Source organism: Lichenostomus cassidix, chromosome 1Aa (genome assembly GCF_008360975.1).
Source record: "Lichenostomus cassidix isolate B80296 chromosome 1Aa, HeHo_3.0, whole genome shotgun sequence".
In the NCBI taxonomy this organism is placed as follows: domain Eukaryota; kingdom Metazoa; phylum Chordata; class Aves; order Passeriformes; family Meliphagidae; genus Lichenostomus; species Lichenostomus cassidix.
In genome coordinates, this window is record NC_139480.1 from 37,827,371 (window position 1) to 37,846,676 (window position 19,306).

General features: G+C 36.2%; 1 protein-coding gene across 2 annotated transcripts in view; it reads right to left on the reverse strand.

Annotated features, from left to right (window-relative positions):
• Positions 1–3,088: 3,088 nt before the first annotated feature.
• Positions 3,089–19,306, reverse strand: part of PAWR (pro-apoptotic WT1 regulator) — a 72,614-nt gene continuing 56,396 nt past the window's right edge. For both annotated transcript variants that reach the window (XM_085045673.1, XM_085045682.1), the window contains 3 exons: positions 11,644–11,791; positions 10,150–10,254; positions 3,089–5,669 (listed from right to left, as the gene is read on the reverse strand). In XM_085045673.1, the coding sequence (XP_084901799.1) occupies positions 5,583–5,669; positions 10,150–10,254; positions 11,644–11,791 (340 nt within the window). In that variant the 3' untranslated portion in view covers positions 3,089–5,582. The remainder of the gene's footprint in view (positions 5,670–10,149; positions 10,255–11,643; positions 11,792–19,306) is intronic.

Below are 19,306 nucleotides of genomic sequence, written 5' to 3' on the forward strand. Positions count from 1 at the left end.
ATGTCAAGACGCCAATTATCAAGCTCCAGATTTCTAAAATATAATCTTGTGTAACAGAAAACCAATGTCTTTTAAATTATGCTTAGTATTCTTAGAAAATACTGATACAAAGAAAGGACAACAGTTAATGCTACTTTGTTGCAGATTACACAATAGCTTGTTGAATGAGCCTGTAATACCTAAATATCTTCAGGTCATTTAATCAAGGACAACCCACAAAAATTGCTTGAGTTCCCACCTTAAAAGAATAAGAGATTAAATTCTCATTTTTGCTGCTGCCATTTTTTAAGTGCCTCTAACTGCTAATTCAGAAAGCATGGATTTTATTAGCTGTAACACCTAAAGAGGTCAACAAAGAGAAAATAATTTATAAAACCTGTTCATTTTCAACAGCAGTTCTGTTTACCAGAAAATGAGGCAGAGGATTAGCACCAAATGTGGATATATTTTCATTACCTCCCTTATTACAGGAATTCCAGTTCTGAAAACAAAGTTTGATTCCTATGCTATTTAATATTTTTTAACATTTACAACATATTAATTAAAAATCAAGGTAGACTTGGATTATCTCTGCAGTATAGACATGGCTTTTATCTTTTGTTATCTGTAGATGACAAAGACCTTTACCAAGAACAAATACCTAAGGGTCAAAGACGTCAATTAAAGATATCAAAGATGGCCCTTCTTACGTTAAAGTTTCTTTCTTACATTTACACAACTACTGCCAAAGTTCACTATTTAGCCTCTCAATAATTATAACCACAAAAAAGATTTCTTGAAGCAAGCCTAAAGTACAGACAAGAAAATAAGACTCTTCCAACTCCTTCATTGGCAACATCCACGACAATTCCATCACTAATTGCTAACCTTGGTTTACAGAGTTTGGCCCAAACCAGTACAAAATACAAGTTAAGACATTTCTAGAACTCTTCTGCTATGCTTTGCTATGGGATAGCAGATACTTGCATCCTAGGATACTTGCAGGACTTCAGTGTGAAGTGACAGTTGTGCTACCTAAGAAGCCCATTGGTGACTACCAAGGTAGTCACTCAGAAACACTGCTGTGTGTTAACTTTTTAGCCAGATTTTCTTCCATGAAGAATCAGGTTTGGGTTAGAAGGAGGGACACCTTCAAGATGATCTAGTTCCCCCTCCCTTGCCATGCAAAAGGATGCCCTTTCACTAGACCAGATTGCCCTTTCACTAGACCAGATTGCTCAAAGCCCAAAAGAAAACAAGGACTTACAGTCTTAAGACATTACCCTCAAATCTGCTCCTAGAATTCTTCCAGAGACACTTTAACTTCTAGTGCTGTTAAAAGAAAGCCTGGTGGTTTTGGGTTTACTGAGGTGAGCACCATCATCAGGCTATGAAATGAGCCCAGTTTAAAGGTGTTAAGAGTCTTTTCCAGAGGCAGCAACTTTCACTTCAAGAAAAGACCTAGTGGACTTGACATTGCATAAGAAAATGAAATCCTCTTTTTATGTGGTATAAAAGATGTCACCCATTTCCCAATCAATTATCAAAACATGTCAATTGCTTAATATTACATCAAATGTCTTCAGTGAATCCAGAAATTGAAGGTCAATTTTGTTTAAACAGAAATCTCTACTGAGATACCAGCAAGAGAGACTATGGCAACTGTATATACATCAAGATGTAGGCAGCAATTTCCATACATGAAGGGCTGTCAGCTGCTACACAGGAAGTGCTCAGCTGCAAACCTGCAGATTTAGGTGGAAATCCACCAGACCTCCATAGAGAGTTGTGATACTTTGGGACACATTAGACACGTTAGAAGGATATCAGTTCCTATTCAAATGCTTTCTATACATCACCATTACTCTTACACATGATATTCCCACAATGTTTCACTTTTAACAGCTGGAGACTAACAGAACTTTTTATGGTGCAACTAGAGCATTAGATTGTCTTAATATCCTTGTCAATATTCAATTCCTTTTAAACCCTTGGTAAGCTCTTGGTGTCCACCTTTCAGCAGCAGTACATTCCCCAGTGTATGAAAAAAAAATTCATATAAATACTTGAGGTCTGTTTAGGAAAGGAGAAAATCCAGCAAATAAGTTTATGGACATTGTCACACTTCCCAGATACCACTTGAATTTCTAGAAGAACAAGGGAAAGAAGAATATACCAAAAGAAAGGAAGAGTAAAGTTATGAAAGAAAAATTAGAATGTCCACAGGAAAACATACCAAGTACTACGATCAGGTAGGTATTGTATGGCAAATCCAGTGATTAAAGGAGGAGCACAGAACAGGCACTTGTGTACTTGGAGCTAAAATTTCCCACCAAGACTGAGGAACCTAAAAGGCCAAAGGGAAAAACTGAGGGAAGACATAATTTTGTATTTTAAAACAAAATCTGAAAGCCACCACAATTTCATAAAGCAAGTCATCCTTAACCAAATTCATCTAACATTTTTAATTTGCTATGTGCAAATGCCCTTAATGGATAATATATTATCCATAAAGTAACCACAGTGTTGAATGCATGGTTGTTTGTGGTATTTATGTTTACATTCTTTTAAAACAACAACATTACAAACCTTATGATACACTGTGATGAAGTTATTATCTCCCTGCTATTTACTGATTATCCACTAGTTCTCTTTATGCGTAGTCTGCAGCTATGAGTGAAAAGGAGATTGTCTTCAATGATTCTGCTTGTGTGGGAGAAGAGAACATGTACTTATAGAGAACTTTCAGTACTTAAATCAAGTTAAATCAAGTTAAATCAATTCACTTTCTATAGAAGTAGCACTGTAATATTGCCCCTTTGCCTGGGAAGGGTTATGCTTCTACTTTGAAGTAGGAGAAAGAATTTCTGTCTAATTGATAGAAGGATACTCACTACATACATGAAGCAAAAAGTAAGTATAGTGTAAATAAGCAGCTTTCTCTCTTGTGTGTCTGTATATACATACACACTTGAAAACTCCAGTGTGAATGCATAGCTAATTTTAGCAGTTCAGGTTGGGAACTTCCCGGTATGGGGGACAAATCCAGTCAGAATTTTAGACAGACAGTATTAATTCTCCCTTAAAGACAGTAAGTACTCAGCCTGGATTAAAAAGAATTTTGTTTTATTTGAACAAAGGCAAACAATCTTTATTATTAAACATGTATCTTTCACCTGCAGTAGAAGAATCTCAAAATCATTTTTTAATCTGATAACAAGTATCAACACAACTAGTCAATGTTCAAAGCTAAAATGGATATTCAGTTACTTAAGTTACTCATAGGTTAATGATGTTTAAATTTTTTAAATACATGAAATGGGTTTTTTGAAAAATTACTCTGCATTATGATTATGAGACTGTTTTCAGAGGAAAACTCAACTATGACAAGTTTTCCACAGCAGAAAAATCACTGAACAAAAGCCCTGAACAAGAACAGTTACATTAGAAATCCAGAAATTCTGCCAAATACTTTTGTCAGTTTTATGTACAAGTTAAAAAAAAAATAATTCTAATTCTGGCATTACTGCTGCCAAGAAGAGGTAATATGAAGACAACTCTTGTTTATGTACTTTGTTGCTATTTTTCTTTGGTTTAAAATGTACACAAAACACATTTTATGAAACATCTCATTTGTAACTTCATATTGATATCTGTGTGTACAGCAGTATGTCCTTAATGATGCTTCAATATATTTGACATCCCATGCAGTACAGGGGTATGTGTACTTCCTACCTAGTACACAGAAAAGCAAATCTGATGTTCTTCCAGAGAAAGTTTCACATTTATTCAGAAGGCATACATCTCAACTGACTTTATTACTTTAAATGTTTAACTTCACGAAGCTTATAAATTAAGGGGCTTCTTAGTGTTTCAATAATATTGCAAGCAATACTCATCGGTGTACACTGTAGTTCAGAGGGATTATACAAACCCCCTATACCATTTAACCCCTGAGTAAAGGTCTTAAACGGTGTTCCATGGGATCTCATCCACTGTGAAGGAAAACAATGAGGCATTCTGGACTATAAGTGTATTGAAAAATACTTTAAAGCTTTGAAAAGTTCTTCCTCATCAGAATGCACAAATGCAAAATAACCTATCCTATATCCAAAACAATCCAAAATGTAACAATAAGAGCTGGATTTTAAATTTAAGAAACACTGTCATTAAATATACATTATGAAAACAATTGGCAAATCTGAAAAGGTAACTGTTACATAAATTTCAGATCTATATTAATATAACAATACGGTTATATTGTTATATTAAAGTTGTTTTTCAGGTAACAAGAACTATATGTATTCAACTTTCTGACACCAAACTTCAAAATGGCCAAACAAAAGCCTGGACTCTTTGAAATGTTTTCATTTCTAGTGTACTTCCTCAAAGGACATGTACAATCTGATCAAGAATGAAAAATGTGCTGTATTAAGATGAAATAAAGTACAAATAATTAGTCTAAATGTTCACTGAGGTCTGTGGTTGAAGTATAAGTAAAATTTTGTCAGCTATCATATCATATTATGAAGAATCAGTACACAGTCATAACAGGATTGTAACATCTAACCAGGCACTTTTTAAACACCATATTAGTTTAAAATCAAGGATAAAAAGGCAGGTTTTTATACCACTTGATGTTTCAAAAAGGCATTAATCACTAGTACGCCACTCTACTTCATTATGTACAAAAAACTTTCACTCAGCTTAAAAAATTCAAAAAACTTGTAAGAGTTATGATCACTACAAATTTTAAGATGATAACACAAAGTGTCTTTGCTAAAATGAAAGCTCCAGGCTTTGTTTGAGTTCTCAACACAGCAAACTGATTGCAAACTTGTATTTCATTGCTAAAGCAAAAGCTATAAAATAAACTGCAGTGCACAACTTCAATATGATTCTAAGAACTTATTAATGCTGATACCAGAGGTGATTTATTTGGCTTCATGGTGTTTTGCATTTGTTTGTTTTGTTGTTTTTTAGTAAAAACCTTCCCCTCCTGACAGAATACTGCTAAACACAGAAAAAAAATTCTATTCTCTATTACTGTCAATCTTTAAGACACAGTAAAAAAACTCAACATACAAGAGTTCTAGAGCAAGTCATTAATCTGCAAAATGTTATACATCAGTAATAAGGCATCCACTTTACAGCTGTTTGAAGAAAAAAAGGAAGCATTTCCCAAAATACATATTCTGAATCTGTGTAAACAAAGCTTATATGTATTGCTTCCATTCATTTCAAAAATATACACCCACATGGACTGAAAGTGAACTCGGTGCTATGAATTTTAGTTTACTGTAATTTATGCAGTTGTAATCTAAAGATACAAAATCCAAGTATTTTTGAACTTAGTATTTTGAAACATGCCAAAAATTTTAATTATCCTTATGTGAAAAGAAAGCTAAAAATATACCCCAAATTTTATGTAATTTCATTGAACAAAGGCGAAAGTACTATGAAAATAAACATTCATCTGGTTTCCTAACAATAAATACAAAGACAGTTATAATAACGTACTGCAACACAGGAAATATTACTATATTGACCTTAATGTTCAATCAGTAGTTTTTTAAATCTTTTCTCATTGATGCCTGAATCTTCTACCTTGTCAGCTGTCCAACAACTTTTAACAGGGTTTTATTTTCTTGCTTCAATTGTTCATTTTCATCTTCTATATCATCTAGGTCCTGTACAAGAAAAATAAACACTTCTCAGGACAGAAATACAAACTCTCAGTTAGTAGAAGCAGGCATTTAGCATCTTAGTGCTGCAATGAGGAAGCTGGGGTAGGGAAGAATTAGTGTCACAGTAGGTACCCTTAGAACTGTTAAACCAGCCTGTTTCCAAGTGTTACTGTAATTAGAAAACTTAATATTATATTCCCAAGCACCTTAAATAGAAACATGGTAAAATCAAAGCTACAGCAGGAATTAATGCACAAAGAAACCAAAATAGAATGGGGGTGGTTATTTTTCTGGCATATATAGAGAGTGTATTAATCAGCTCCTGCTCTTGCCCCAGTTGCTTGTCTGCAACTATGGCACTCACACATACAGACCATGCTTATTACTGCAAAAAGACCTGCTTTGTGTATTAAGTACCAAAATTTTCAGAAAAACATATGCCTGTCCACTTTTTTCAGTTTTCTGTGGGGGAAAAAAAAAAATGGATCTTGTTCCTTCTGTCTAAACTGCTACTGAAAGAACAGACAGTGCACATGGGTGCTCAAAATAGATTGCTTTAACCCCAAAGGCTTGTCTCTTTTCCACTAATTCCCATTTTTGTCCAGTTCCCATCTCACTTCTTCACTGCCTACCAAGTTTTTTTAAGCCTTTAAAAAAAAAAAACCAGTGAAAATGGCTACTTAATACAAATATTACATCAGTAAAAGTAATTTTACTGTACAAAAATCATATGCAAGAAACAGAATGTGAATTAAAAAAGAATAAAGAAACAGAATAATTATGTCAAGGACGGGATTTTAAGGAGAAAAATGGCAGGTGGGCACAGGAAAAAGAACCAGAATTCTCACTGGAGATCCTAGGTGTCTTTTGATTCAAGTTTGCAAAACCGTCCTCTTGCCTTAAGGTAGTAAAGAAAATATTTTCTCTCTCTTATCCCTTTAAGTTGTTAAGCAGTGTTTGGCATACAAAGCCTAGTTTCTTATTTCTTTTTTAGTGATGTCATTCCAGAACTGCACAGTAGAGATCATATGTTCAATTGGTATAATGATTTTTAAAAGCCTCTTCAGTTTGCCTAGCTAAAATCCATACCACAATACTTTTGCAATTACTTTACTGTTTTCTAGTGTGGAATCAAGACATCACTAGCTGAAATTCCTCTTTGCCTCACAGAAGTAACGCTTCATCACAGGACGAATGACTTCCAGGAAAAGCATTTGACCACTCCAACATAACACATACAAGTGACTTAAACATGTAAACAGGGACAGTTTTGATGGACAGATACTATAAACACCATTTACTATAAACAAACACACTTTATATTCTCTTTTGTGCAATTCAGATCAATAATAAGATGGAAGAGACAACAAATTTTCAATAAAATTATTTTTTTAAATTATTTTTTTCAATAAAATTATTTTCTTCGTATACATAACACTTGTAAAATAATGTTCAAACTTGTTAACCTAGCCATCAGATGCTTCAATTAAAGCTTACCCAAAAACCTCCTGTCTGAAATTCTGGTATCATTGACTCAAAATAAAATATTAGAAGTTTATGAAATGTTTATTCTGCAGAAATGAAATTCCAAAATTTACTACATATAAGAGTTTCTTGAATAGAAACCAGGAAAAATAACTGCTGCAGTTTAAATATCTACAGAAACAAACAGGCTGAGAGATGGAGGGGATTTTGTCTCTCTGAAATTTAAAGTTTCTTATTCGAAATTACAACACTAATTTATGCTTATTAGCAAAGAAAGGATGCAATAGCAAGAAAGCTTGAACTTCCCACACTGAACTACACAACTGACACTAATTGGACTGTAAATCCTCACTGACAGACTCTCTCTAAACACACTTAACCACAATGACATCTTAGTGAGGTCAGAGATGACTAACTGCAAACTAGTCGACAGTTGAACTTTGCTTACAAAGTATTTAAATATTTTGAGATGCCTTTCCCTTCAGACATTTATGGTTTTTATGAAGCAATTGCCCCTTTCTTACAAAGAACATGGCAGACATAATTTTAGTGTCTAATACACTGAAATGAGAGAATGCCATTTATGGCAGAAAGCCTTTCCTGTTCCTCAATACAAATGCAGCTCATGTTCTTTAAGTATCTCTGTGAGGTACTGACTGATCTCAGAAACATTATATCATCACATTAAATAAATATACTTACTCAAAATGAGAAAGATTCTACCAAGAAGTTTTCATGATTCTTGGAAGAAGTTTTTCAAGTGCAACACAAGGTTTTTGCCAATCAGGGATGCATCTGTGGTTATGAACTAACTGAAACTTCTAGAAAGAGCATTCCTTTAAATATGAAGTGAGCAGTCACAAAGATATGCAATAAATTTTTTTTTAAGTTATCTAGGGTCTTTGATGTGACATTCTTTCCATACCTGTGCATCTTAACATGCAATAATCATATATTTTTATGAACAGAAAGCTGGAGAAAATCCATGAAAGTGTAGATAGTCAGATCTGGAGACCCCTACTTAGGATGCCTACCAGCAAAATTTTTTAAGAAGACCTCTGCATAGACTCACTAAATAAAGTTTAGTCCCCAGGACATCCTTTCATCTGAACAGAAGGCTGAAGATCACAACTGTTCTTCCATGAAAAGCATCTGATTCTGGTGCTAGGCCTACAGAGTGACACTCCATGAAGCAGAGATGGATGTCCAAGTGCTGGCTCTCATGTTCTCAGTTATGACAATAAACCTGAAGCAAATATAACTGCCCTATTAACTTCCAGCACCTTCCATCTTGAGAATTATGTAGTATTTCTGCAGCTCTTCTTAGTTTTTAAACCTTTTCTCTTTCTAAATCCACATGGATAGCCAATATAGAAGCAATCACAAATCCAAGAGTTAATAAACAGGAAAGTAAAACTGTATTCGTTTCAATGGAAGCATCACTTGAGACATGGGTTCAAGAAGACAAATAATTATGCTGGTCATAAAATCAAAAGGCAGCTATTTCATCATTAAGAAAAGTCCAGGAGACAGACATAAATAACTTGCACTCTATTGAGCAAACAGACAGTGATAAAGGTATGAAAAATGCTGATCTGGAGAAAAAAAAAATCCATCCTCTCCTGTGTTTAAAAGTATCTACCTATGGAGTACCAGTAAGATAGCTTTGTAGAACTCATGGAAATGTACAATTTTAGTCACTTATAACAAAGTTGGTTTTGAAGGGACTATATTCAGTTTAATGTTTTCTTCCACACAACAAGCAGAAACTGCCCTTGTACTTAACACAGGCAAGGCTCAGACAGTGCCTGACTTTACCAGAGATCTTCAAAGACAGTTTCTAGTTAGACACTTGATGGATGTCATTTACGACATCATACTTCAAACATAGACAAAAAAAATTGCTTCTGGAACAGCAAACCTCTTCTCAAAAAGGCATGGTCCTAAACCACAGGATTCCAGTGATTTAGGTTCTTTTGATTTGTTCTTTCTGACCTTTTGAGTCAGCAAGTCAGACGTGACCAACAGTATTAAATAGCTTTGCCATCCATTATGTAGAAGGAATGAACACCTGCCTCAACTGTAATAAGGTCATCAGCTTAGATGTGACAGATTCTTTGCAGAATGAAAGAACTGCATGAAGACCAATGCCTCAGTTAAAATATAAATCTCTTCAAAACAGGCAATACCTTATTTATCCTACAGATTAACTTCCAACTTTCTGCATAAAAAAATGAAACGTATTTCAGATTAATCTCATCTCATTTAATTTTCTAGATTAGTTTGCAAACTTGTGAATACTATCCTCCTTTGCTACAGATGAAGAGCTGTAAAATGAGAGTTCGACACTCTTCATGCAGTTACTGCCTCCCTTCCCTGATGGATTGACCAAAGCTGTATCTTCACTAGACTACAAGGGATGCATGTATCTCTAGTACATCCAGTCTCCATACCTCAGCCAGAAAGTAGAGGATGAGGTCAATAATCCACTCTACAAAAGAATTCCTGTTTGTCCTTAAAACTGGTGCAACCTTTTTCTATCAATTTTAAAATTTCTCATCCTGTCCCATTTCCAAGCATGCCTCACTCTTCTACCTCTCTTCTGCCTTCACACCTTGCCTGCTGATGCTACCTCATGCGCCCTCTTTCTTGCTCTGCCTTTACTTGGGGTCAACAGTAAAGAGTATAAGAATATGTGCCAGAATAGAAAGAGCTTTTGCTTTTATAACCTTGCTCTACAAGCACTTAGAGCAACAAGGAATTGAGGTACTCCAGTAACACCAGACTTAGGGAAGTTAATCATGACAAACACAAGTCACCTTGGAAAAAAATATAACTTACTGACATACCTTTTGAAAAGCTACACAAATACAAAGAAGCCCTCAATTAATTCTCTTCTGACGTTGCCCAGTGGAGGCAGGTGCCCAAAGAATACACTAGAGAATGCAGAAACATTTATTCCCTCTTTATAGAGCCATGTAAGAAAGTATTTGCTTACTCTGTTTAATAAATCAATTTCTTCTTTCAGCTTTCCAATTAGTTCCTCTTTGTCCTGTGCCATCTTCATTAATCTTGCATTTTCCTGTCTTTCCTTTGCAAGTTCCTATAACCAGAATACAGAAAGAAGTTGGAGATGTAAATTTTTAATAGATAGTTTTAAGTTAATACTATCAAAAACAAACAAAGAAAAAAGAACACACACAGACTTACATGTAATTCCTTTTCTACAGCAAGTCAAACCCACATCTTCAAGTCCTTTTGCATTTCAAGGAGCTAAAGCATCACATCTAAGATAACATTTTACCAACAGCAAATCTGTGTGATATCTAATTCAAGTGATAATGTTTTAATAGATATTTAACTTAAGCTTGAACACAGAATTGGACAGAGGCCCAAAAAGAGAAGTAAATGTACTGTATCAGCCTCAGAGTTTCTTATATTGGGAGGGTTAGTCTTTGTTGTTGGTTGGGTGTTCCTTTGTTCTTTTGTTTGTTTTTTTTTTTTACAATACCCTTAACAAGAAATAAAGACTCACTTTTAAATCTGTGGGCCTGAATGCAAGAAAAAATGAAAACATTCATTAGGAACTCAGTACGTCAAGATTCAAGATACTGAAAGAAAGCCCTTGCATATATTTCTATATTCAGTTACTGGCAATTAAATTATTTCAGAAAAGAGCTGATTTAGAAAGGAGGATTATGGTGTACTTTACTCGAATGAAGCTTCCTGAACTCCTAAATTTAAAATAGTATTTTCTAAAAGAATCAATGTTATCTTCGCCCTTTCAAAAAAAATACTTATTCAGGTTGTTTTTACTTAGTAACTTTTACCCATACAATTCAAGAATATTTGGCAAGTTACCCACAAAAAACCCACTTTGGAGGAAGACAGAGAAGCCAGTAATAGATTACACAGATGACATTATTTAGCAAAACGCTGGCTTAGGTAAAAAGCTCAGCTTTAACATTATTACCTTTTTCCCAAAACTGTTTGTATGAAGTGAACATGAACAATAAAAACCGTTTAAAATATGTATTTTAGATGTTTACAGCTTTAACAAACAACAGGATAGCAATTAAATTTTATAATATTTTGGTATACTAAAAAACCCAAAATAACAAGTAGATCAGAAACCGGCTTGTAACCTTCTGAAAAGCCAGTGAGCCCCTTCTTCCCTCAAGATATTTGCTTTATGTTGGTGTGTCACAAGGTACATAGGAGAAGTATACAGAGCACTGCTGCCTCTCCTAAGTGTGTAATCTTTACCTTAACTATTTCTCACTTATATACCAAATGAAAACTAAACATCTGGGATTTGAAAGTTCACATTCTTCTCAGTCAGTCTGACTCTTTATACATTTTTACAGAAATAACTATCTTTACTTCAAGCATTTAGAATAATTTCTCTGTATTTTACTTGTAAATTTCCCCATGGACTTTCAAAAGTACTTTATTTCAGATATGTGCCATGGAAAGGTTAGTTGGTACTTACCCTTTCAAGTTCCTCAATCCTCTTTTCCAAAGTGTTACTTGGTAGAGAACTGCCAGAGGAATTTGCATCCCTGCTGTATCTGCTGTAAGTTGTCCTCTCTGTTCGGGAATATCTACTTGGAGCATCATCTTCTGGTGTGTTAGCTGTACTATGAAAGGCAAAGAGCAAAGCAGACACCTATTTACACACTGAACAAAGTGGAAATGAGAGTAGTCACAGAAGTGCTTTCCAAAGCAGTCAACAGGTCAGTCTAACAAACTGCAGAGAATGTATTTCACAGCCCTTGTGTGGCTGAGAACTCATACACTCACTGCCTCAGGGATTCAAATACTTGGATAATGCAGCTTTCATCACATAGGTAATAAACTATAAACACATACTCATCTTATTTTTCAAGTTCCATGAACTATGCACATTAAAAACCAAGCTAAGTAACTTTATTTCAAGAACTAAAGCGCTACTACAGAATTTAAACCAAGCATCATTTTAACTAGATGAAAACATAAAGGATGAAAAACAAGTACATGTCCAAAACATAAGAAGAATATCAACTGACTTTTTGGGAACGGTGGATTTGGCCTGTAAGGGACTGGAAAGCAAACTGAAGTGAGAAATTGATGTGACCCAACAAACTAATTTTATGCTATCTCCAGATATTTTACTTCAGAACTTTGATACAGAGGAGTATGTCATAGCTCCGCTGGTAGACACTCCCTCCTTAAGTGGTCCTATGGGGCTTTTTGGTTTAGCTTATGTGTCTATTTCTCAAAAATCACCATCATGGAATCAACATACAAGCACTGAAAGTGCCATAAGTTGGTTTTTAAAAAAGCATGCAAGTTCTACCTATTTACTGCTGTGCACAAAACCAATCCTAATTTAAAAATATGTAAGACAAGTCAAGCATTTTTAGTCACAAAACTAAGTGTCCTTCCCATATCCCATAGCTACTTCCTTCCTAATAGTCATGTTAGTTACTTTCAATGAAGATTCTAATGAATAATTAAGAACAGAATAGAGTGCCCTGAGAGCAGGAAAATATAGAAACTATATAGAAACTATATGCTACTTCCCTCTCCAATTCACCAGACTGCCCTTCTTAGACTGAAAATATACAGACATACCACCCAGCCCAAAAAAAAAAAAAAAAAAAAAAGGAGATACTCAAAAGCCACCTGGAGAGGGTCCCCAACAATCAGCTCTAGGCGGCCCTGCTTGAGCAGGGGACTGGACAAGATTTACCCCAGAGGTCCCTGCTGAAGTCAACCAGCCTGTGATTCTGCAAAATCACATAGCCAAAGTATGTATACACTGGCTTTCTAGACCACTTAGGAAAAGAATGAAAAACACTGTGAGCATCCCTACAACATTTCCTTTAAAACACAGAAGAGTGCATGGTTAATGTGTTCATTTAACAATTTTGCATTTCATAACTCTAGAAAACCCCTGCTGACAACATGCAGATTTAAACGGATTCAGTGCAAATCTAAAGCAGAAGTACTCTGGCAAAGGGATATCTTTTCATGGATATAAATATTCTTTTGCTCCAGTATGTGTGAAGTTTCCAAGACACACTGACACAATTGTAAGGAATTTTGTAGCTTAATGTTATTACCATATTTAGCACTGTTTATTCTTCATCCAGAAGAATCTTTAAAAAACATTTCTAGGACCGGATATGCATGTTGCAACACAACCTAAGAGAAATATTTTAACTTAACTCTATAAATTCTAGATTATTTAGCTTTCTAAAAGACACGCAGTTTCATGCTGTTAATGTCTCAAGGACTGAGACCACACCAAAAAAAAGTCAATTTTTCATCACTCAAAAGTGAACACTTTTGCCAACATATTCAACTCAGCTCCAGTGAGTGATATTGGCGGAAGCTCCTACACAAAGATTAAAAGAAAGAATACCTAGACAGGAAGGGTTTCATTAACACAGAAAATGCTTTCATTTTCAAGGTTTTTTTTCCTGAAACTCACACTCAAGAATTTTCTTACCTATTCCACTGGGCAGCAGACCCTATTGAACACATTCCTCTTCACTGTAAGCAAGTAGTAAGGAAATACAATGGAGGAGACTTCTAGGAATTGGGATTTAAAAAAACATTTAAGGAGCCATCAGTCCATAACCTAACACAAGGAATGTGACAGATTAAAAGTTCATTATTTTGGTTGTTACAACCAGTGGCTACTACACAGCAATGGCAAAAAAATGTGCTATCCAAGACACAACAGACACATCTTTCACAAAGAATGGAACTTAAGGCTTCAGATGCAATGCCACTTTACAAGTGTTAAATGAGGAAGAATCACAGAATCATAGAATGGGGTCTGTGATTTGGAAGGCACCCATCAGGATCATTAAGTCCAACTGTTGGCTCTGGACATCCCAAGAGCCACACCATGTGCTTGAGAACACTGCTCAAACACTTCTTGAACTCAAGCCAGGCTTGGTGCTGTGACTGCTGCCTTGGGAAACCCATTCCAGTGTCCAACTGCCCTGTGGGTGGAAAACCTCATCTTGAGATCCAACCTAAACCTCCCCTGACTTTATGCCCTGCCCTCCAGTCCTGCCACAAGAGTCAAAACATCTGTACCTGCCCCTCCTCTTCCCCTCACGACGAAGTTGTTACTGCAATGAGGTCTCCCCTCAGTCTCCTCCAGCCTGAACAGACCAAGTGATTCCTTGGTCTCGGCCATTCCTCACACAGCTTCAGTCCCTTCACCATCCTTGTTGCTCTCCTCTGAATGCTCTCTAATGGTTTCATGTGTTTGTTATCCTGTGGCACCCAAAACTGCACAGAGCACTGGAGGTGAGGCTGCCCCAGCACAGAGCAGAGCAGGACAATCCCTTCCCTTGCCTGGCTGGTGATGCTGTGCCTGATGACTCCAGGACCCTTCCTGGCTGCCAGGGCACAATGATGACTGGAAAAACAGTATCACTGAATTTGGTGTCTCTTTACTAAGAGGAAGTACCTATGAACCACCCCCAACAAAGATACTGTCTATGGACATATACCCGTAGATTGTTTATCTATAAAAATATACAAATATAAATACATTTTGAAAGCATTTTTTTCTGGCTGTACTTAAACAAAAACCATATAGTAAAATCTGTTTGACTACTCTTACAGAGAAACAGAAATTTTGTTTTGGAATGATCTTCCTAGTTATTTCCTTTACAATAAAATCAATTATTCATACAGGAACAGGTTTAAAAGCATTATTACAGCAAGGTATAATACCTCTTGCTCCTTGCAATGCCTCTTTGATTCTCTCAATGTCTTTCTAAAGCACTGTCCAAGTTTCCATTTCACCCAATTAAAATCACCCTGTCAAAACAGTATTTCAACTACAACAAGTTTATTTTTATTGCCAGAATCTTATAACTATACCTGATTTCGAAACTCCTAGCTGTTTATGTTACTGCAATCCAGTCAGCTGCTAACAGCTTCTTTGGAAGAAGAAGCAAATGACAATTATTTCTAAATAGGCCACCTTGGACTTCTGTTACTTCAGACTGCTTAAGCCAAATTTGTGGCTTTCAGAGTTGAGCTAAGGAAAGTTAGTCTTGTCTTCTCTACAGCTACTCGTTCCTAGCCTCCTCCACATTTCCTGCCTCTGGCCTTCAGGTGAATGGGAAACTACTCAAGGAGCTGATGCAGCAATCCAGCAGCCAAGCAAAAGGAAGCTATCAACTTCCAGCCACAGTGGCTCCCTGAAGCAGCACCTTGCCCAGCTGCATGAGTGCTGGCACAAGGGGCAGTGAGAGAATCCAGCCAGCTCAACCTACACCATCAAAACCTTTTGCAGAAATAAACCCTAGGTGTTTATGCCTTCTCATAACATCAGCAGTGGCTCAAGATGGGCTACAAAAGTCAAGAAAAACCTCGAGTGACCCCTGTTTGAAACAAAATGATCATATCTGCAAAGTAGTGGTCCTAAGGTAACAAGCTAGATGAGACAATGCTTCCAAAGCCAGCCCTCACTGCAAAACTCCTAAACACAGGCAAGCAGGCATGTCTGGACATAGCATTATGACACAGTATTTTACAGCTGCATTTTTTTTTTTAATTAATGAGATCAAGGTTAGTATGATGGAAAGTAAATTGTTATAGTTTAAGTTTTATAATTATCTAAAAACACTGAGCAAGGTAATTCCAGCATTGTTCAAACATTTCCTTCAGAGCCCCTCCAACCCTAACCTTCTGAGGGTTAACCCTAACCCTCTGGCACACCTCCTCCTTTTTTTTATGGTCTCCATTTCCCCATTTATTTTTCCAACTCTTACATGAATGCTTAATTCAAGCATGATGTAGTCTTTTACAATTAGTGCTAAATGGTATCTACCTCTAGGGTTCCATATAAATGTTCTGTACTATTCTAAAAGAAAGGGCAAAAATCCTCTCTGACATTCTGACTGGAAGCCGTGAAACTGTACCATATTGTATTCATTTCCACTAGTAAACAAACTTATAAGGGGAACACACTTCTGAACCATGAAGAGATTTTAATCTAGCTCTTTCTGCAAACTGATCCATTTGATCTGTCTGATACAAGTACCATGCAAAAATCTTTAAATCCCAATCGGTGAGGTTTGCTTTACAATTTTTTTAAAAGAAACTAAATTGGTTCAAAAGCCAGTAGACATTCTTTAAAGTAAGCTGATAAAACAAACTTTGTGTCTTTATAAAAATACTCCTATGTCCAAACACATAGCTTGCTTTACTGTTACTTGCAAGCAAACCTTTTAGTTCACAGAACACAACAGAAACATAGTTCATGTTTACATGTAGATTAGACTCAAATACTTCAATAAAGAGAATGCACTTTGTCCTTCTCATGTTTGAGAAATCATTGGTAACACCAACTATGCTGATACCACCAGACTTAAATCAGAAAACCATTCTTACTAATGGCAATGTGCTTGATTCTTAAAAATAACTACTCATAAAGCAGTGCAAAAAATGGCACACCCAGTTTCACAACAGCAGTTTGAAATTACCAATATGAGCTGTATCACATTAGGAAAATCTGAGAAGAAAATGGAAGAATAGGAAGTTGATATGGGCTATTACAACTTTAGTCTACCTACACATTTAAAACACATGAAGCTCACAGTCAGGACACATGACTGACCACAGCTCCCAAATACTCTCCTGCATGTCCTGTGGCCTTCATGTCAGCATGACCTTGCAGATTCTGGTCATGCTTTTTACAGATCTCACAGTACCACTCCAGATCACAACAAAACCATTTTCTTTTGAAAATATTTTATGCACTTAATCATGCAACCACAAAGGAACCCCTCCACAAACTTTTAGGGGGGTCTGAAAATTTCTGAAGTTAATTCAGAAGGAAGACTACAATTATAGACTAAGATCCTCATCACAAACTTTTATTTACTTTACAGCATGAAGAGACAGGCTCAGTTTGTCCACGTCACTAAGCACACAGCAACACACAGCAGCCAGCAGAGTTAATCAATAAACATGCTTTCCTGTCAATGCACACTCAGTGAAACAGGTTTCCCAGCAATGTCATATAAACGTTTAGCCACTGATTGTTGCATCCATGTAAGGGAAAGTAGCTGATGTAATTCATAGTGTAAAATCTGTGCAATTCCTTGATTCCTGGAACACTCCCAGAGAAGAGTGATTCCGTAAGAACACACATAACAGATCTCTGCTCTTAAGTTTCTCTTCTCTTGTCAGGTACAGGAGGCTGGGTATCTCAGTGTAGAGACAGAATCACAAAATTGCTGAAGTTGTAAAAGAATCTCTAAGATCATCAAGTCCAAACATAAAATATGAAAAGAGTTACATGGAAAGGGAAAGGAAAGGTACTGGAAGTCAGGAATGGTATCAGTAATCCAGGACTACAAATCAGAAAAGGACAGATAATGGAGACAAAACAGGAAGGAAAAAAAATACCAAACAAAAAACCCCACAAGAAATCAGAAAAATAACAAAGAGAAGACTAGGACCTCAAAGATTAAATATAAGGATGTAAGAAAAAAAAGGGGACAGAAAGGAAAGAGTGCCTATTCGGGCTAGGAAATGGAAACGTGAAGAAAAATGCTGAGAAGTAGTCATGTTTCTCATGATGAGAAATAACTGGGGAAGAGCAAGAAGGCAAAAGAGAAGAAGCAGGAGTAGTAAAGACGGAAGAAAGCAATCTGAATATTTCTGGCATGTAAATGGGAAAAAGAATCTATAACAGAACCCAACATTTTAGGAAAACATGTGTTCCTTTTTGCTACCACATGTCTATGAGGTCTATCAACAATCTCCCTCCCACAAAGTATTGACCACCTGTTGCAAGTAAGTTTCAAATAGGATCTCAAAGTGGTTGTCCCTGTGTAAGAACATGCTTCACTTTCAGTTTGCTTTGAAAACCTAAGGAAGTACATCTAAAACTGTTAAAAGCACATTAAGCTGAACATATTTGAGCCTTGAAGCAGCTAATGATCTCAATTCAGCCTTTAGGCATCCACATTCCAATTCTAAGTGCAAGCACAGAATGGCATTTTCCATTTCACAGATTCACAGAATATTCTGAGTTGGAAAGGATCCACACGGATCATGGAGTCCAACTCTTAAGTGAATGGCCCATACAGGGATTGAATCCACAATCTTGGTGTTATTTGCACCATGCTCTAAACAAGTGACTTTCCAAAGGACTCCTACTGTATTTTAGACTTTAGTGAGATCTGAGTGATCTGAATAAGAATTACTGTTGAGGAGGCTGTTTTCTCCAAGACCTTCACCTACTGCAGATGTTCGAAGAAGCAAACACACCCAGAACAATTCTGATTCTGACTCCTCTAGCAAATAAATCAAATAAGCAAAACCACTCATACCAAAAAAGCAAAACCACTGGGAGTCATACCTTAGGTACCCTCACAGGAAAAATTACTTCAAGGAGGTAGAAATTTTCAAATACAGCAGAAAATTAATAGACACTATTAACTGTAATCACAGTGGGCATTGTATACCTCAAGGAGATACAATTAGAATAAAACCCATGGAGTATTTGTGAGCACTGGGCACTGTGCTGACAGTGGAAAATAATCCTTCACTTTCACCATGAAGTTTCAAGACTATTCAATGAGTAAGAGAGAAGGCAGTATCCATAAAATATTCAACAGCAGCTTGCAGCAAGTAGATTCCTCCTGAATGTGATGCCAGTCCTGACAGGGGAAGTTGACAGTCTCCATCCCACGTATAACTAAAGTTGACTGAGGGAAGACTGCACAACCAAGTCTTTAGTGTTTTCTAGCTTTGGCATTTCCTATTTTTGCAAAGCTAATCAGAAGAATTAGATTATTTTCAAATAAGTTACGCATGTGCAAACTTCTATTTATTACTATCCCACACACACCCGCGTTTTTTGCAAGTGAGTGAATATATACAGCATGCAAGCAGAGATAAGGTTTATGAAAAAACACAAAAGTATGACACACACCACTAAGTATTTGGCAGATACAAACAGCAATAAAGTTCTGCACCAGGACTGAAGAGGAAGTGAAGACTAAACTAAAATGTGCTTGATTAATAAGAAATGAATCATGAAGTTACACAGTTATTAAGGTTGGGACAATAAGCCCACCCATTCTGCAATGACAAAACAATTTTAAAAAACACCCTACAGCAAT